We start from the raw sequence: 21337 nt of genomic DNA, 5'->3' as shown, positions 1-21337 counted from the left end.
TATATTCTATCCATCCTAAAAGGAATATTTGACAACAGCAACAGACAGGAGACAGGCAAGCAAAACAGTTCTGTTTACATTAAAAAAGTATATTCATGAAAGATTTGAAGAATTTCTAAAAACATATTTCATATATTCAAATTTAGAGCCAAATTTAGACCAACAAATGTCACAACAAATATTTGTCTCAAATTCAGAAAGCTGAGCTCATTCTGAACATTTTGATATGTAACACATGGGTATTATGCTTGGGAAATTGCTGATGGTATGGTAAAATCAAGAAAAAGACCTTGGATCCCAGAGGGTTAAATAAATCCATTAATGTTACTTCTGCAATGATTAGAACTGTGTGTGTGTGTGTGTGTGTGTGTGTGTGTGTGTGTGTGTGTGTGTGTGTGTGTGTGTGTGTGTGTGTGTGTGTGTGTGTGTGTGTGTGTGTGTGTGTGTGTGTGTGTATAAGCTGCTGATGTGTGGTAGACTTTGGGAGAGCTTGATGAAATTCCTCTCCAAACTCAGGTTGCAATGCGGTCAGCACAGCGCTCGTGCACAGGCACAGTCTAACCTCTCCATCTCCGGCCTAGAGGCCCAGCATCCCACCGCCACACAGGATATAAGGAGAAAAAACAGTTAGCATCACACCGACAGCTGGCCATTTACTCTGCACCGCTGCTGAAGTGCTTCACTAATGCTTGTGCACATGTTAGCTATTACTTTTACATATAGGTGGCATTAATATCCAGAGTCACGTCAACAAAAGAAGCTGAGGTCAGACTTGGATGGAACTTTGTTCAAAAAACAAAAAAAATATCCTAGTTGTGTAATCTCTTACAGAAGCTGCAGCTTTTCCCTGGTTGGAAAATGATGTTAGTGAATTATTCAAGTTTAGTTTTGTCATATGTTACAGCTTAAGGTATGGAGTAAGTAATTAAAACATCTTCTTTAGCAACAAGCGGTGTTTATTTATTTCCACTCTCACCTTGCTCATCTTGCTCTTACTGTCGGCAGTGAGGAAGGACATGTTATTGATCTCATTCATCACCACAAAGTTCTGCTCCTCCCTCTTGAAGTTCTGAAAGAAATAAGAGGTGGAAATGTGCTGGATCATAAAGAAGCAAACTACCTGCTAAAAGCAAACTATACTCAACAAAAATATAAACGCAACACTTTTGGTTTTGCTCCAATTTTGTATGAGATGAACTCAAAGATCTAAAACTTTTTCCACATACACAATATCACCATTTCCCTCAAATATTGTTCACAAACCAGTCTAAATCTGTGATAGTGAGCACTTCTCCTTTGCTGAAATAATCCATCCCACCTCACAGGTGTGCCATATCAAGATGCTGATTAGACACCATGATTAGTGCACAGGTGTGCCTTAGACTGCCCACAATAAAAGGCCACTCTGAAAGGTGCAGTTTTGTTTTATTGGGGGGGGGATACCAGTCAGTATCTGGTGTGACCACCATTTGCCTCATGCAGTGCAACACATCTCCTTCGCATCATCCATGAAGAGAACACCTCTCCAACGTGCCAAACGCCAGCGAATGTGAGCATTTGCCCACTCAAGTCGGTTACGACGACGAACTGGAGTCAGGTCGAGACCCCGATGAGGACGACGAGCATACAGATGAGCTTCCCTGAGACGGTTTCTGACAGTTTGTGCAGAAATTCTTTGGTTATGCAAACCGATTGTTTCAGCAGCTGTCCGAGTGGCTGGTCTCAGACGATCTTGGAGGTGAACATGCTGGATGTGGAGGTCCTGGGCCGGTGTGGTTACACGTGGTCTGCAGTTGTGAGGCTGGTTGGATGTACTGCCAAATTCTCTGAAACGACTTTGGAGACGGCTTATGGTAGAGACATGAACATTCAATACACGAGCAACAGCTCTGGTTGACATTCCTGCTGTCAGCATGCCAATTGCACGCTCCCTCAAATCTTGCGACATCTGTGGCATTGTGCTGTGTGATAAAACTGCACCTTTCAGAGTGGCCTTTTATTGTGGGCAGTCTAAGGCACACCTGTGCACTAATCATGGTGTCTAATCAGCATCTTGATATGGCACACCTGTGAGGTGGGATGGATTATCTCAGCAAAGGAGAAGTGCTCACTATCACAGACAGATTTAGACTGGTTTGTGAACAATATTTGAGAGAAATGGTGATATTGTGTATGTGGAAAAAGTTTTAGATCTTTGAGTCCATCTCATACAAAATGGGAGCAAAACCAAAAGTGTTGCATTTATATTTTTGTTGAGTGTATATATTTTTTTAAACTACACAAAGTAATAGAAATGTGAAGAGAAGGAGAATGGGACTCTCACGTGGGATTTGGACCAGAAAATAAAGACCTCTCCCACCATCCTGAAAAGGTCCTCTGCATCTGGATCTGGACAGGTCAGCCACCTTGCTCTGCAGAAAAAGCCATTAATGAGAGCAATGATTTCATTCAGTCATGCATTAAAGCTGGGTATGAAAAAAGATAAGACAACAGTTGTTATCATTTTGGTACACAACAGTAGAGGGGAAAAAAGGGCTTAACGCATGCCAGACACCTTCAAAGTATCAGTCACTTTTGAAACTGATAGAATTCAGTGAGTTTATCCTGACATGCCATCAGTGCCATCAAATTGCACGTCCTGAGCTTGGTAAATGCCCAGGCATTAGTGTTGTAGTACTCGAGTCCTGTCTTATCATGATGTGTGGGTCAGGGTTTTTTAAATATGTACCTGCACCACCTGACTTGCAAAAATGTGCGGGTGTCACAGGTTAAGGGTTGAACCACACATTGCTACGGTCTTGCTCTTGCCACCTTCAAAGAGTCAGTCTTGAGCATTGCTAACTCCCAGAGTAAACTTGGGGACTTAACCAGACCCAGGTACTACAACACAATGAGGCATGTATATTGTAAAACACAGTGTGTGACGACCTAGACAGATAGGTAGCTAGATGAGTCCACCCCAACATTCACTCATTTTCTGCCACTTATGTGGGTTCATGTCACAGTGGCAGCAGACTAAACAGCTGATCCCACGCTTCCCTGTCCTTGGCCAAGACCTCTAACTCTTCCTGTGGGATCCCAATGTGTTCCCAAGCCACCTGGGAGACATAACCCCTCCAGTATTTCCTGGAACTTCCCCGGGGCATTCTTTTAGTTAGACTAGCCTGGAGGACCTCCCTACGGAGATAACCAGGGCCATCCTCACCAGCTACCAAAACCACCTCAATTGGCTCCTTCTGATGTGAAGAAGCAGCAGCTCTACTCTGAGTCCTTCACAGATATCACCCTGTCCATGAGTGCAAGCTGCTTGTATCTGTAAATTTGTTCTTTCGGTCACTACAAGATCATGACCATGAGTGAGGATAAGAGCGTAAATTGACTGGTAAATTGAGAGCCTTGCCTTATGGCTCAGCGCTTTCTTCACTACGACGATCCAGTACAGCATCCCGTGGACCTCAAATGCAGACCCTATCTGTCTATCGACATCAGGCTCCATCATACCCCCATTCATGAACAAGACGCTGAGATACTTAAGGTCCTCTACTTGGGGCAGTAAGTCTCCCATGAACCAGAGGGCCATCGCCTCAGATTTGGAGGTATTGGTTGCCATCCCAGATACTTTACAAAACTTCCCAGTGAACTTCAGAGATCACAGTCTGATCAAGCCATCAGAACCACAACATCATCAAAAAGCAGAGATGCAAATTTGAGGTCAACAGGGTTAGTGAAAACGGGCAGCCCTGGTGGAAACCATCACCCAGTGGAAGCAGTTCTGATGAAATACTTCTTATTTCTGAATCACCCACGCATGACACTTCAGGGGTCCCAGACGTATACTTTTTCCAACTGTAGTACAAAGTCCCCTCCAGTTTAAAATAAGTAAATATAATGAGAACAAACTGAGTCCAATCTAATTAACTTTGATGCACAAGCCAGATGCTGGATTGATGATGGTTATGAAGGAGGTGTGGTTATCACAGAGAGAGACTGGCTGCCTCCGCACAGGAATGTACTCAATCAGAGAATTAAACTGTTACTTTCTTATTGTTTTTATGGGTTCTATTCTGAAATCCCTCATGGAATTGCAGAAAGTATGCTGTGTGAATAAAGCTCAAACAGATTTCTTCCTTCTCACACTGTCACTCTCAAAATATGTGTGACTTTGTAGTTACATGTTCCTTGAAATTCACCACTTTCTTAAATTTCCAAAGCCTAGGTCTTCAAGACCATCTAGGCCACCACTGCTTGTGTGTTTATTAAATGACAAAAATACCTTACATGTGAACACCTAGATCGTTTTGCAATAAATGACTACAAACATATTTCATCACTTTTTGATGATGACGTTGTGTTCATTGTTTCCACTGTTGCAGTCTTTCCTTATCCACATTTTTCATTTTTCCTTGCTCCACCCACAGCTAATTATCCCAGTTAGGGGTGTTCAACTAATCAAGAGGTGGAAGACACTAAAAATTAAAAATAAGGGCATGCTCTCAACGATTCCTCAAGCTTTAAAGGTTGCATGAATGAATTAATAAAATGGTCTAACCTTGCGTCTAAATCTGTGAAGGGTTGCAGTGAAAAACATTGCCATGTTTTACACAGTGTTACCATAGTAACTTTGAAAAGTTACTTTATTATTTACTTTTTACAGTTACTTTATACAGTTACTTCATTAGCAGCTGCGGACAACTTGTCGGCAGCTGCTGAATGTAACTAATAAAGTGACTAGTAATCTAACTTGGTTATTTTCAAGATTGAGTACCCAGAAAAGTAACTATTAGTTACGTTGCTGATTAGTTATTTTGTTGATTATGCAATCATAAGAATAACCAAGTTAGATTACTAGTTACCTCATTAGTCACATTACCTATTAGTTACAAGTTGTTAGCAGCTGCTAATAATGTAACTGTATAAAGCTGCTAATGAAGTAACTCTAAAGTAACCGTGTAAAGTAACTAAAAAAGTAACTTTTCAAAGTAACTGTGGCAACACTGTTTACACGATGGTCCATCTGTACAATAGTGTCAACATTCTGTGCTCCACAGGACTATGAAATCATGGTTCAGCTACCTGTTGTTGTCCACGTAACGGATAAGCAGGGGGTAGAGTGCGTACAGGTCTCGACACAACACTGCAAACTCATCTCGGATTGTGCCATTTTCACTGTCAACCTCTGTCTTTCCCTCCATGCGAAGATGATCCTCTTCAGCCACCACCTTTCCTGCACGTTTCTTCAGTTTCTCCATGGTAGGGATGAAATGTGATTTGAGCATCTCTGGCTTAGCCCGGCTAACAATGGGCTGGGAAAATACTGGACATAGGACACCACAGGAAACATTTGTAATCAACACTGATTCCCCCCAATATGAGACTGACATATAAGGAACTGTTTTTTGACCCAACCTTGTGTCATGTATAAATGTGGCCAAATGATGGACATGTACTGTTTGTTGAATGAGAAACCACATTTTTCAGAGTCTAACACAGCATTTTTAGTAGTTTGGGACCTCCTGCAATTTATACTCTGGTGGGACTTATATAAAGAAAAATCACACATTCATGATTAATAATAATAATTATAATGACTATTTATATTGGACATCCCAGAAATCAAAGAACTAAACAAAATCATCTCTAATAATAAACAATAAATGCCCATTAATAAAAAGTACACCACAACAATCCACAAAAATCCCAAATGAAAGAGCTGATATTACAGAAAAAAAAAAGTGCAATTCATACTCCGGTGCTACTAATATATGGGTTTTTCCTCTTCAACAAGCCTTTTTCAGAAAATGTGAATTATAATCCAATGCAATTTACACTCTAGAAAATGCAGCAATTTCAGTAATTTCAAGGCTACTCCAACCAACAGTTTTTATTCTGGTAATCCTGCACTGTAAAATATAATAAGCTGACTTTACTAAAAAAACATGCAAACTTGCTGCCTTCAAAAAAAGTAATTTATGCTGTCTTAAATGAATCAGATTTGATTAACATAATTATTGTGAGTGTGCAGTACTCAAATTAATTTAAATAACTGGATAATAGTAACTTGTTCATTTTGATTTAGCAGTACTCAAATAAACTTAAAAACTTAGATTATAGTAACTTGTTTATTTTGAGTTTGCAGTACTGAAATAAATTAGATTACAGTCACATATTTACTGTGAGTATCCAGTAAATAAGTAAGTGACAGCTTAATTCTCTGTAGTTTTGCTCATTCATCATATTCAGGTCAACTTCATTTTCTTGAAGCTACAGTGGCTTGATACTCAGAAGTCAACGCTTCTGAGTAAAAACAAAGGCGATCACAAACCCAACACAAATAACGAGTCAGAGCTTCTGTCTTTGAGCGCCCTGCTCACTGCTGTAAGGAAGAGTCATTTACTTTGAACATGGAACAGTACTGATATGTTGCAGAAGACATTAAAAGCAAAGCAGTTTTGACTTATGGTTTTGATTTATAAACCAAGCTAATTACGGACACTTTATTAACAATGAGTGAAAAACAGGTTGGAGACAGCACTGGTAGTCCAAACACTGGCTCACCATGGGCGTGTGTGGGCGGGAATGTGCAAAGTAAATGAGGCAGATCTGTGGTTGTCTGAAAGAATGCCCCAAAGGACACTGGGAACGAAAAATGTATTATTCTAATTTGTCTTAAATGGGATACATCAAGTAAAGCATGTCTTCCAATCTCAAAGGACTACTCACTTATTTAAAATGAGTGTTCATAACAGGTTGATGAAAACTGAGTTCAGTTAACTTATCATACTTAATTAATTTGTATGTTAGCATTTACAGTGTGCACAATCTTTGTGTGTCCAATCTTCTGCACATAACCTTTACTATGAGGATCATTTTAAGTGTCTGCTGTCAAAAGTAAGTTCCAGGTAACTCACCTGCCAGTCTCTTCATCCAGGAGGCCTCATCTATACCCAGGTTGTTAACCACTATCTTCATAATACTCCCCAATAGCTGGTTGAGTTGTTCAGAGGTGACAGAGGTGCACAGCTGGCCCTCCTGCTCAGGGAAGTTCTCTGGGCCCCTCTCCCACCAACGTGGAAGGTAGTTGCAGAGCATAGGCAGGGTGATTTCAATTACATGGGGCATTTCAGTGTATCTTGCCCCAGATTCAGCCAGATCACTGATCTCCTTCATCAGAATCTCCAGTTCAGGGATGTCAGGACATAGCTCCTCTACTTGGTTGGGAAGACCCAAAACTAAGAGAGTAGAGGGCAGAGAAGTGAAAATCATTCTTGTGAACTGTTATGTCACATTCCATGGTAATATAGCAAAATAAATAAATAAAATCCTGAAACCTACTGGCTCGCTCTCTGGGAGTCTTGGTGGTGTACACAGAAAAGGAGTTGAACTCATTGAGTACTGGCTCAAGGAATGCCACTGGCATTGCAGCTGCCAAGTGAGCCAGGCACTCACCCAGAGCTGGTCGCTGTCTGCAGCAGGGAAAAAAACACCACAAAAATCGCACAAATTGCACAAATATAAATGAGAAGACGCTGATGTACAAATCACTGAAGGACACACACCGAGCCAACAATCAGCCACTTGGCCTCATTGGAATGATGTAAGTTGGCTCAGTGTGTGTCCTCATACCATGCTGCACTCGTCATCAGCTGCATTTTTTTGCAGACACAAAATGATACATTGATGTTGGTGTCCATGGATGAAAGAGCACACTGATAGGCAGTTCAGCTTTAGGGAATCAGTGCACCACAAGAGAAATAGAAGTGACAGAAGTAAATGACAAAGTCAAGATGGTACAGACCATAAACTGTATTAAGAATTTGCCACTATCATTTGGGAGATTTATACATTAATCTATGGATTTTAAAAAAATTAATTATGCTGACTGCTGTAATACACATAAGCAACGGCTGTGTCTCGAGCTTCCAATCAAAGGATGCACTAAGAGCTGCACAAGGTGGACCACACCTGGAGCTGCAAAGTGACCTAACTGACAAAAAGTGAGGTTGACGATAACAACACACTATATTTGAATAAAGAAAACCAGAAATGCCCACTACTGGTTTTGCTTTATTTTACTCATTCTGTCCCGCTTGCTAGTAACATTAGCAAGCTACCATGCTAATGCTGTTGAAGACAAACAACAGATAAACAACTCACGATGCCAGACTATTCGCCCTTTTCAGGTTTCAAATCCCATAAAACTTCGGTGAGGTCATCGCTCTGCGAGATCTCAGTAACAATGAGAACTACATTGAGACGCTCTGATCACACTGCACTTTAACCGCTGCACACAGACAACAGCATTAACATCGCAACATAAAACTATTTTTATATTGAGCCTTAAACTCTCATGAATATATTCTCTGGATTTATAGACGTTGTTATTGTGTTTGTTTTATGTAAACATGCGAGAATCACAGGCTGTCTTTCCGTTATTTTCAGTGGGAGCTACTGTGAGCTACGCTCGCTTCCTGATCATGTCGTTCTGGGGGAAAGTGAAGTTTGCTCTTTAACGTCTTGATTATTGTTCTTTACAACACTGTTTGTCCTCTTTGTTCCAGACTAATACAACCCCTGGCAAAAATTATGGAATCACCAGCCTCGGAGGATGTTCATTCAGTTGTTTAATTTTGTAGAAAAAAAGCAGATCACAGACATGACACAAAACTAAAGTCATTTCAAATGGCAACTTTCTGGCTTTAAGAAACACTATAAGAAATCAAGAAAAAAAGATTGTGGTAGTCAGTAACGGTTACTTTTTTAGACCAAGCAGAGGAAAAAAATATGGAATCACTTAATTCTGAGGAAAAAATTATGGAATCACCCTGTAAATTTTCATCCCCAAAACTAACACCTGCATCATATCAGATCTGCTCGTTAGTCTGCATCTAAAAAGGAGTGAACACACCTTGGAGAGCTGTTGCACCAAGTGGACTGACATGAAACATGGCTCCAACACGAGAGATGTCAATTGAAACAAAGGAGAGGATTATCAAACTCTTAAAAGAGAGTAAATCATCACGCAATGTTGCAAAAGATGTTGGTTGTTCACAGTCAGCTGTGTCTAAACTCTGGACCAAATACAAACAACATGGGAAGGTTGTTAAAGGCAAACATACTGGTAGACCAAGGAAGACATCAAAGCGTCAAGACAGAAAACTTAAAGCAATATGTCTCAAAAATCGAAAAATGTACAACAAAACAAATGAGGAACGAATGGGAGGAAACTGGAGTCAACGTCTGTGACCGAACTGTAAGAAACCGCCTAAAGGAAATGGGATTTACATACAGAAAAGCTAAACGAAAGGCATCATTAACACCTAAACAGAAAAAAACAAGGTTACAATGGGCTAAGGAAAAGCAATTGTGGACTGTGGATGACTGGATGAAAGTCATATTCAGTGATGAATCTCGAATCTGCATTGGGCAAGGTGATGATGCTGGAACTTTTGTTTGGTGCCTTTCCAATGAGATTTATAAAGATGACTGCCTGAAGAGAACATGTAAATTTCCACAGTCATTGATGATATGGGGCTGCATGTCAGGTAAAGGCACTGGGGAGATGGCTGTAATTACATCATCAATAAATGCACAAGCTTATGTTGATATTTTGGACAATTGAAAGGATGTTTGGGGATGATGAAATCATTTTTCAAGATGATAATGCATCTTGCCATAGAGCAAAAACTGCAAAAACATTCCTTGCAAAAAGACACATAGGGTCAATGTAATGGCATTGGGTCAATGTCAATGAGCAGATCTGATTTGATGCAGGTGTTAATTTGGGAGATGAAAATTTACAGGGTGATTCCATAATTTTTTCCTCAGAATTGAGTGATTCCATATTTTTTTCCTCTGCTTGGTCTAAAAAAGTAATCGTTACTGACTGCCACAATCTTTTTTTCTTGATTTCTTATAGTGTTTCTTAAAGCCAGAAAGTTGCCATTTGAAATGACTTTAGTTTTGTGTCATGTCTGTGATCTGCTTTTTTTCTACAAAATTAAACAACTGAATGAACATCCTCTGAGGCCAGTGATTCCATAATTTTTGCCAGGGGTTGTATATATACTACGTCTGAAATTCGGTTTGCGTTTATTAAATTCCACGCAGATTAAACGTAGCAGACACAGATTATTTGTTATAATTGTTTTAGCAAGTTTTCAGGGTATCATGCAGCAGTCACTTATTAACGTGAAGAAAAGCATAAAAAATTACATATTTGTAGTATAATATTCATTTACAATTGTCATCATGTGGATTCTCTATGTTGTTTTGACTGCAGCGACTCTCTGGCGCGCAAGGGATTATGGGATACATGAAAACCTTGAATATTCACTGCATGTTTGTGTGATGTTTGACAATTAGTGAGACTGACAAGCGGCTGTTGGTGTAGCCTATAATATTTCATTTGTTAGGCCATTCCACATCAAAAATTCAATTCAGGAAGCAAGGCTAGCCAAGTGGACTGAAAATATGTGCGCAAACAATAACTCTAAAATGTTGTTTGTGATACAGCAGTGTAAGCATGATTACAAACATGCCATATGTTTATTATTAGTTGTGTATTTCAAATTGTAATTACAGAGACTGCAGTTATGCTAAAAAATAGAGATGCACCGATACCACTTTTTCCCAGACTGAGTACAAGTACGAGTACTTACATTTGGATACTCGTTGATACCGCATACCGATATGAATACCTAATGATACCATTACAGTTTTATGATGACTTAGAAAATATTTTATTCATCAGTTGTTCCTTACTTTTTGAGTATAACTGCTACCAATGTCATTAGCTTTGTTTTTATTTACAAACATTTCACTTAAATCATGTAATATCACTTTTTGACTACAACAAATTACCCTTTAACATTAACTGTGTGTTTCTTAAACATGACACTGCCAGCCATCTCACTGAAATGTAACCTGTGGACTTCAGCACTACAAAATATACAACGCCAGGAACTGAAGTGAAATTGTCCATCAATAACTTTACTTATGTTTGTGAGCACCAGTGTTGCCACAGTTACTTTGAAAAAGTAATCCAATTACTGATTACTCCTTGAAAAAGTAACTTATTTACTTTACTGATTACTCAGTTTTAAAAGTAACTAAGTTAGATTACTAGTTACTTTATTAGCTACTTTCAGCAGCTGCTGACAACACCCCCCCGCCACCTCAACATGAAAATGATAACCCCTTTTTGCCAATACTCACTTTATAGTCACCCTTTCTTGACTTCAATGAACATAAATACTTGTTTTATAAAAAATAAAATAATAATAAATAATATATAATAATAAAATAAAATCTTTCTTGACCTCATATTTAAATGTTGACAGCACTGTAACAGTAAAACTTACAATTTATAATCTACATTGTTTATAAATGGAACTAAATTCTTTCTAACATTTTTCTAACATGTAAATTCTTTCTCAACATTTTAATTGTTAAAATTATTATTATAGTATTAGTAGTTTGAAAAAATTGTCTTGAAAAGTGGACCTTTAATCTAAGGGTGTGGAGGTGGAAGCAAGCCCCCCGCTCCCTCCGTCTGGATTTGCCCCTGAATGGCCGTCTGAGCAGGAAGAACTGACAATCTATTTATGGAAAAAGCACGACCAGATTGAGAGGTAGGGATTTTTTTTTTTAAGTTTTCAGCATTTTATTTTACTTCATGTCATCCTCAGAACGAGACTTAGGCGCATTTGGGTGGAAAAACAAGCGTTAGCATTTGTTAATGCATGTGGATCAGCTGTTTTTAGTGAGGACCCACATGGACAGCACAGAGTTAAAGAAAAAAAGGCATAAAAATGTTTGTAAAGCTCAGTGCAGGTGTGCTGCTGTCATGGCGCTTTGAGAGATGGCAACTGTTTTCAACTTGGACTCAGAGCCGCGCTGCAGAAAACAGAAAAAAAACATTATATATATATATATATATATATATATATATATATATATATATATATATATATATATATATATATATATATATACTCAACAAAAATATAAACGCAACACTTTTGGTTTTGCTCCCATTTTGTATGAGATTAACTCAACGGTCTAAAACTTTTTCCACATACACAATATCACCATTTCCCTCAAATACTGTGCACAAACCAGTATAAATCTGTGATATTGAGCACTTCTCCTTTGCAGTTTTGTTTTATTGGGGGGGATACCAGTCAGTATCTGGTGTGACCACCATTTGCCTCATGCAGTGCAACACATCTCCTTCGCATCATCCGTGAAGAGAACACCTCTCCAACGTGCCAAACGGCAGCAAATGTGAGCATTTGCCCACTCAAATCGGTTACAACGACGAACTGGAGTCAGGTCGAGACCCCGATGAGGACGACGAGCATGCAGATGAGCTTCCCTGAGACAGTTTCTGACAGTTTGTGCAGAAATTCTTTGGTTATGCAAACCGATTGTTCCAGCAGCTGTCCGAGTGGATGGTCTCAGATGATCTTGGAGGTGAACATGCTGGATGTGGAGGTCCTGGGCTGGTGTGGTTACACGTGGTCTGCAGTTGTGAGGCTGGTTGGATGTACTGCCAAATTCTCTGAAACGCCTTTGGAGACGGCTTATGGTAGAGAAATGAACATTCAATACACGAGCAACAGTTCTGGTTCACATTCCTGCTGTCAGCATGCCAATTGCACGCTCCCTCAAATCTTGCGACATCTGTGGCATTGTGCTGTGTGATAAAACTGCACCTTTCAGAGTGGCCTTTTATTGTGGGCAGTCTAAGGCACACCTGTGCACTAATCATGGTGTCTAATCAGCATCTTGATATGGCACACCTGTGAGGTGGGATGGATTATCTCAACAAAGGAGAAGTGCTCACTATCACAGATTCAGACTGGTTTGTGAACAATATTTGAGAGAAATGGTAATATTGTATATGTGGAAAAAGTTTTAGATCTTTGAGTTCATCTCATACAAAATGGGAACAAAACCAAAAGTGTTGCGTTTATATTTTTGTTGAGTTACTTCCACTAACAAAGTTGGAGGAGGTTATGTTATCACTCCTGTTTGTTTGTTGGTTTGTCCCCATTTAATGTATATTTTACATTGAATTTAATATTGAAAAGCCCATTTCGTGTACATTTTGCATTATATCTCAATGAAAAGCGCCTCAATCACTCCCATTTTTCTGTTATAGCCCCTTTCACACTGGGCATGCATAGAGTTGCATTGTGCTGCATTTCTAGTACACAGGAATGGCTGCATAAATTGCACGCAGGAGAAAAAAACTTGTGCCCAGGGGGGAGAAGCTTGGCTCCATGACGCTGTTTTTACAGACTGCCTGGACACGCAGATGGCTTTGATACTTTGGAAAAAGTCAGTTAATGGAGTTTATTTAATGTGCCACATTTGTGAGAAAACTTGAGGAGATGAAAGAAAGCTGCAGCCAGCAATCACGCGCGCGATCCATCCATGAAGAAGTTAGTGGATGTGGACATGTCCTCTCGCTGGCGATTCATCCGTAAGAAGGAGTTAATGGACTTTATGTAACATGCCACAATCGTGAGAGAACTTAAAGAGGTGAAAGCAGAGCTGCAGTCACGATCCGTCTCTGAGTAGTGGATGTGGATATGTCCTCTCGCTTGCTCGTTAGTATTTGCTTGTAAAGATATATAACAGCAATAGTTTTTGGAGCACAGCATTAAATCAAATTCCATTTGTTTTTGGTGGTAACTCCACAGGGGTTTGGTGGTAATGCCAGAGGGCTTTCCATTAGAAGTTACAACGTTAAAGATCCTTGATGAGGTAGAGACCAGATTGAAGAATGTTGTTGTGTGTTGGGGGGTTTGGCTGGACATTTGGGTGCTGTTTTCTTTTCTTTGCTCTCCAGGTGGTATGCAAACTGGTTTTTTCTGTGGAGAAGGTGCTGGCGGAGGAGTCCTTCACCCTCATCAGAACTATTGGCTGCACCTGTGGAGGATGTTCACGTGCAGGCCTAACAACTTGCAGCACCTGTGGATGATGCTCACGTGCAGACTTAAAGACCTTCAGCTGAAGCAGATAATGAGATGGCGTTCTGCATTTAAAGCATGAGTGATCTGAGCAGAATTGCCGGGAACTCGACCTTGTGACCTTCGGTTCTCTGACCCACGTCAGCACATAACAAATGTAGAACAATGGATGTCACTGGTATATAATAAATAATAAATAAAAAGTTAAAAACCCATTTATTTTTGTTTGACTCTAAGCTAAGTCACGTAAACAATATAATGTGCAGCTATATTCTAATAGTCAAGTTGCCTCTGTGTTCATGTATGCATGTGTGTGCGCATGGCTTTGATCACAGAGAAAGTGGGAAGAGCTGATATTTGTCATTTGTATGTTTATATATTTTGGGTCAAGGATAAACGCTGCAAAAATGGAAAATTCATAGGACCAATATTTTTGGAGAAATTAGTGATATTATCTAATAACAGTGAACAATGGATGTTGTGCTGCAATGCACAATGGGAGCTTGCTGTTTTGAACGTTGTCATTGTGGTTTATGTTCGTTTAACAGTGTTGTTAGTGTTACTGATTTATTGTGTTTTTGTTGTTCGATTGGTTTAGTCAGTTTAGTCAAGTGTGATGTTGCTGTTACCATGAGTGAGAAATGGACTGTGCTTGATGTCTTCCGCCATGTCTCTGTTTGTGGGTGTGTAAAAATAAAAGCACCTGCTTGCAGCAGACTGCAGAAAAGACAAAAAGCTTTGCGTGCGTGTATGCGTGTGTATAACTTTGAACACAGACAAACTAGCGAGAGCTCACATTTGTCATTTGGTATGCTGATGTATTTTGGGTCAAGGATGACTTACAAACTTAAGTTAAAACAACTTAATTCATTCAGGGTTTACCAACTGTAACGCTGTTTTAAGTTGGTTCTTTTATCAATGTGAATGTGAGCTCAGTGATGAACAGAAGTGTGCTAGAAATGGTGAATGAACACTGCTGCCTCTTAATTTAGATCTCCATGACTTCTAGTTTCCCTTTTGGAATTACGTATACAGACTAGCGCCACAGACTGGAATGGAGGGTTTACACATGCGCAGAATGTACATGCTTGTTGACTATCAACTGTAGTCTCTCAAATGTGTTCCAAAGTCAGTTTTTCAAGTGAATGGGGCTGGACGGCCACTGACACCCGCTTGATCAGACTCTCTACGAGTCTCCTTGGTGTGCACAGTCAAATCAGAACTCCAACTTAACCGAGCAGCAACAGTGGGAGTTGAATCCAAAAACACCATAAGCATGCAGAAGATCTTTTTAAATTAATGTGTTGACATGTTCATGGACTGGCAGAAGTCTTCACTTACTTCTCAGCATGCGGAGTCTTCACTGTACCCAAGGAATAGATACTGCACATTAAACGGTAGCAAGATATTTGCAAGTCATCCACTGTCAATGGAAAAAAGAGAAATAAAGTGTCGGATTTACATTAGTCTTTAAGGTAAACAAGTGAAGAGTCTGAGCATTCATTAACCATGAATTTGGCAACAAAACCATTTCACTCACATATGACATCATCTCCAAACTGGTGTTGAGCAATATGGTCAAACAGCGAAGTGAGGACTGGCATCAGAGCAATCATGGTATAGTTGATGTTCTGGGAAACGCCCTTTACCTACAGTCACACACAGGTGTCAATCTACAAAAAACATGGAGTGGCCCAGAGTGAAAAATATCCCAGCATTTGTATATGACCTGGTTTCGACTAGACACTTTGCCCAATTTCAGGTTCTCAACCATCTTTTCGATGTCATCAGCAGCGCTCTCAAAGAACTGACGTAGGCCAGCCTTCACAATCTCAGGCCCTGACTTCATAACAGTCCTTGAAAAGATGGACACAAATGAATCTCTGTCTTTCTGCCTGACATGGAGGGGGATTAAGCTCTATTACCTGGCATCCAGTGACCGAGACAGAATGTGCAGACAGTTAACCACTGCACTGGCATCAGTTCCTGAAAAAAAAACAACAACAACTATACTCAGAAATGTAAAAGCCTTAAACATACTTCAGGACACAATGTACAGTTGAAGGAGGTCATTCTGACAAAAAACAACATTTATGTCATTCATTTCCACACAAACAGAAATGATACAGTTCATCCATCTTGGATATTTTTCAGATCAATAACAGGTGTTTTTCATGTTGACTATATGTCACATTCTATATGAAAACTTACCAGCGACCAATGGTTACACAGTATTGACTGAAATTTAGAGACACATCATTCACTAAGAATGAACTGGTTCTATGTCCAGTTTTGTCAAAAAAGTAGAGTTCAGACAGTACATTATAGAATCATATAGATCTATGTTGGTAGCCAGTCCTTACATAAAGGTATACATCTTGATTTTCACATATACACACAGAAACAATTTGGCTTCATGTCAGATGTTTTCATACAGTGTTAATACTGTGTTCATGATAAACTGATATCTTTTATCATTCAGAAATGTTTTATGGATATTGTGCCACATTGGTGGCAGCACAGTGACTTAGTGGTTAGCACTGTTACCTCACAGTGAGGATGTCATGGGTTCAATTCCCGCCTGTGGCCTTTCTGTGTGGAGTTTGCGTGTTCTCCCCATGTTTGTGTGGGTTCTCTCTAGGTGCTCCAGCTTCCTCCCACATCCAACGACATGCAGGCTAGGTGTATTGGAATATTTAAATTGTCTGTAGGTATGTGGGTGGTGTGAATGTGTTTGTTTGTCTATATGTGGCCCTGCGACAGACTGGTGCCCTGTCCAGAGTGTACCCTGCCTCACACCCTATGACTGCTGCGATAGGCTCCAGCCCCCCGCGACCCATAATTGGACTAAGCAGTTGAAGACGAGTGTGTGTGTGTGTGTGTGTGTGTGTGCCACATAGGCCCTTTAGTACAGCTGTCGTTCCAAGTGTCAGTCGGCCCAGAAATCAATCAATCAATCAATTTTTTTATATAGCGCCAAATCACAACAAACAGTTGCCCCAAGGCGCTTTATATTGTAAGGCAAGGCCATACAATAATTATGTAAAACCCCAACGGTCAAAACGACCCCCTGTGAGCAAGCACTTGGCGACAGTGGGAAGGAAAAACTCCCTTTTAACAGGAAGAAACCTCCAGCAGAACCAGGCTCAGGGAGGGGCAGTCTTCTGCTGGGACTGGTTGGGGCTGAGGGAGAGAACCAGGAAAAAGACATGCTGTGGAGGGGAGCAGAGATCGATCACTAATGATTAAATGCAGAGTGGTGCATACAGAGCAAAAAGAGAAAGAAACAGTGCATCATGGGAACCCCCCAGCAGTCTACGTCTATAGCAGCATAACTAAGGGATGGTTCAGGGTCACCTGATCCAGCCCTAACTATAAGCTTTAGCAAAAAGGAAAGTTTTAAGCCTAATCTTAAAAGTAGAGAGGGTGTCTGTCTCCCTGATCTGAATTGGGAGCTGGTTCCACAGGAGAGGAGCCTGAAAGCTGAAGGCTCTGCCTCCCATTCTACTCTTACAAACCCTAGGAACTACAAGTAAGCCTGCAGTCTGAGAGCGAAGCGCTCTATTGGGGTGATATGGTACTATGAGGTCCCTAAGATAAGATGGGACCTGATTATTCAAAACCTTATAAGTAAGAAGAAGAATTTTAAATTCTATTCTAGAATTAACAGGAAGCCAATGAAGAGAGGCCAATATGGGTGAGATATGCTCTCTCCTTCTAGTCCCCGTCAGTACTCTAGCTGCAGCATTTTGAATTAACTGAAGGCTTTTTAGGGAACTTTTAGGACAACCTGATAATAATGAATTACAATAGTCCAGCCTAGAGGAAATAAATGCATGAATTAGTTTTTCAGCATCACTCTGAGACAAGACCTTTCTGATTTTAGAGATATTGCGTAAATGCAAAAAAGCAGTCCTACATATTTGTTTAATATGCGCTTTGAATGACATATCCTGATCAAAAATGACTCCAAGATTTCTCACAGTATTACCAGAGGTCAGGGTAATGCCATCCAGAGAAAGGATCTGGTTAGACACCATGTTTCTAAGATTTGTGGGGCCAAGTACAATAACTTCAGTTTTATCTGAGTTTAAAAGCAGGAAATTAGAGGTCATCCATGTCTTTATGTCTGTAAGACAATCCTGCAGTTTAGCTAATTGGTGTGTGTCCTCTGGCTTCATGGATAGATAAAGCTGGGTATCATCTGCGTAACAATGAAAATTTAAGCAATACCGTCTAATAATACTACCTAAGGGAAGCATGTATAAAGTGAATAAAATTGGTCCTAGCACAGAACCTTGTGGAACTCCATAATTAACTTTAGTCTGTGAAGAAGATTCCCCATTTACATGAACAAATTGTAATCTATTAGACAAATATGATTCAAACCACCGCCGCGCAGTGCCTTTAATACCTATGGCATGCTCTAATCTCTGTAATAAAATTTTATGGTCAACAGTATCAAAAGCAGCACTGAGGTCTAACAGAACAAGCACAGAGATGAGTCCACTGTCCGAGGCCATAAGAAGATCATTTGTAACCTTCACTAATGCTGTTTCTGTACTATGATGAATTCTAAAACCTGACTGAAACTCTTCAAATAGACCATTCCTCTGCAGATGATCAGTTAGCTGTTTTACAACTACCCTTTCAAGAATTTTTGAGAGAAAAGGAAGGTTGGAGATTGGCCTATAATTAGCTAAGATAGCTGGGTCAAGTGATGCTTTTTAAGTAATGGTTTAATTACTGCCACCTTAAAAGCCTGTGGTACATAGCCAACTAACAAAGATAGATTGATCATATTTAAGATCGAAGCATTAAATAATGGTAGGGCTTCCTTGAGCAGCCTGGTAGGAGTGGGGTCTAATAAACATGTTGATGGTTTGGATGAAGTAACTAATGAAAATAACTCAGACAGAACAATCAGAGAGAAAGAGTCTAACCAAATACCGGCATCACTGAAAGCAGCCAAAGATAACGATACGTCTTTGGGATGGTTATGAGTAATTTTTTCTCTAATAGTTAAAATTTTGTTAGCAAAGAAAGTCATGAAGTCATTACTAGTTAAAGTTAATGGAATACTCAGCTCAATAGAGCTCTGACTCTTTGTCAGCCTGGCTACAGTGCTGAAAAGAAACCTGGGGTTGTTCTTATTTTCTTCAATTAGTGATGAGTAGAAAGATGTCCTAGCTTTACGGAGGGCTTTTTTTATAGAGCAACAGACTCTTTTTCCAGGCTAAGTGAAGATCTTCTAAATTAGTGAGACGCCATTTCCTCTCCAACTTACGGGTTATCTACTTTAAGCTACGAGTTTGTGAGTTATACCACGGAGTCAGGCACTTCTGATTTAAAGCTCTCTTTTTTAGAGGAGCTACAGCATCCAAAGTTGTCTTCAATGAGGATGTAAAACTATTGACGAGATACTCTATCTCACTTACAGAGTTTAGGTAGCTACTCTGCACTGTGTTGGTATATGGCATTAGAGAACATAAAGAAGGAATCATATCCTTAAACCTAGTTACAGCGCTTTCTGAAAGACTTCTAGTGTAATGAAACTTATTCCCCACTGCTGGGTAGTCCATCAGAGTAAATGTAAATGTTATTAAGAAATGATCAGACAGAAGGGAGTTTTCAGGGAATACTGTTAAGTCTTCTATTTCCATACCATAAGTCAGAACAAGATCTAAGATATGATTAAAGTGGTGGGTGGACTCATTTACATTTTGAGCAAAGCCAATAGAGTCTAATAATAGATTAAATGCAGTGTTGAGGCTGTCATTCTCACCATCTGTGTGGATGTTAAAATCGCCCACTATAATTATCTTATCTGAGCTAAGCACTAAGTCAGACAAAAGGTCTGAAAATTCACAGAGAAACTCACAGTAATGACCAGGTGGACGATAGATAATAACAAATAAAACTGGTTTTTGGGACTTCCAATTTGGATGGACAAGACTAAGAGTCAAGCTTTCAAATGAATTAAAGCTCTGTCTGGGTTTTTGATTAATTAATAAGCTGGAATGGAAGATTGCTGCTAATCCTCCGCCCCGGCCCGTGCTACGAGCATTCTGACAGTTAGTGTGACTCGGGGGTGTTGACTCATTTAAACTAACATATTCATCCTGCTGTAACCAGGTTTCTGTAAGGCAGAATAAATCAATATGTTGATCAATTATTATATCATTTACCAACAGGGACTTAGAAGAGAGAGACCTAATGTTTAATAGACCACATTTAACTGTTTTAGTCTGTGGTGCAGTTGAAGGTGCTATATTATTTTTTCTTTTTGAATTTTTATGCTTAAATAGATTTTTGCTGATTATTGGTAGTCTGGGAGCAGGCACCGTCTCTACGGGGATGGGGTAATGAGGGGATGGCAGGGGGAGAGAAGCTGCAGAGAGGTGTGTAAGACTACAACTCTGCTTCCTGGTCCCAACCCTGAATAGTCACGGTTTGGAGGATTTAAGATAATTGGCCAGATTTCTAGAAATGAGAGCTGCTCCATCCAAAGTGGGATGGATGCCGTCTCTCCTAACAAGACCAGGTTTTCCCCAGAAGTTTTGCCAATTATCTATGAAGCCCACCTCATTTTTTGGACACCACTCAGACAGCCAGCAATTCAAGGAGAACATGCGGCTAAACATGTCACTCCCGGTCCGATTGGGGAGGGGCCCAGAGAAAACTACAGAGTCCGACATTGTTTTTGCAAAGTTTGTTTTTACACACTGATTTAATGTTAATTTTAGTGACCTCCGATTGGCGTAACCGGGTGTCATTACTGCCGACGTGAATTACAATCTTACCAAATTTACGCTTAGCCTTAGCCAGCAGTTTCAAATTTCCTTCAATGTCACCTGCTCTGGCCCCCGGAAGACAATTGACTATGGTTGCTGGTGTCGCTAACTTCACATTTCGCAAAACAGAGTCGCCAATAACCAGAGTTTGATCCTCGGCGGGTGTGTCGTCGAGTGGGGAAAAACGGTTAGAGATGTGAACGGGTTGGCGGTGTACACGGGGCTTCTGTTTAGGGCTACGCTTCCTCCTCACAGTCACCCAGTCGGCCTGCTTTCCCGGCTGCTCGGGATCTGCCAGGGGGTAACTAACGGCGGCTAAGCTACCTTGGTCCGCACCGACTACAGGGGCCTGGCTAGCTGTAGAATTTTCCACGGTGCGGAGCCGAGTCTCCAATTCGCCCAGCCTGGCCTCCAAAGCTACGAATAAGCTACACTTATTACAAGTACCGTTACTGCTAAAGGAGGCCGAGGAATAACTAAACATTTCACACCCAGAGCAGAAAAGTGCGGGAGAGACAGGAGAAGCCGCCATGCTAAATCGGCTAAGAGCTAGTAGCTACGCTA

The 21337-nt window shown here is 40.3% G+C and overlaps 1 protein-coding gene across 1 annotated transcript in view; it reads right to left on the bottom strand.

Moving 5' to 3' along the window:
* The window catches only part of ryr1b (ryanodine receptor 1b (skeletal)), a 468306-nt gene that overhangs the window by 197109 nt on the left and 249860 nt on the right, over positions 1 to 21337 (bottom strand). The window contains 10 exon segments of the mRNA XM_034168593.1: positions 563 to 577; positions 977 to 1069; positions 2324 to 2411; positions 5074 to 5314; positions 6909 to 7229; positions 7333 to 7463; positions 15321 to 15402; positions 15520 to 15628; positions 15709 to 15835; positions 15905 to 15965. Coding sequence (XP_034024484.1) covers positions 563 to 577; positions 977 to 1069; positions 2324 to 2411; positions 5074 to 5314; positions 6909 to 7229; positions 7333 to 7463; positions 15321 to 15402; positions 15520 to 15628; positions 15709 to 15835; positions 15905 to 15965 — 1268 coding nt within the window.

This window comes from Thalassophryne amazonica, chromosome 4 (assembly GCF_902500255.1).
Source record: "Thalassophryne amazonica chromosome 4, fThaAma1.1, whole genome shotgun sequence".
Lineage (NCBI taxonomy): Eukaryota > Metazoa > Chordata > Actinopteri > Batrachoidiformes > Batrachoididae > Thalassophryne > Thalassophryne amazonica.
This window is presented reverse-complemented; position numbering and strand designations above follow the sequence as displayed.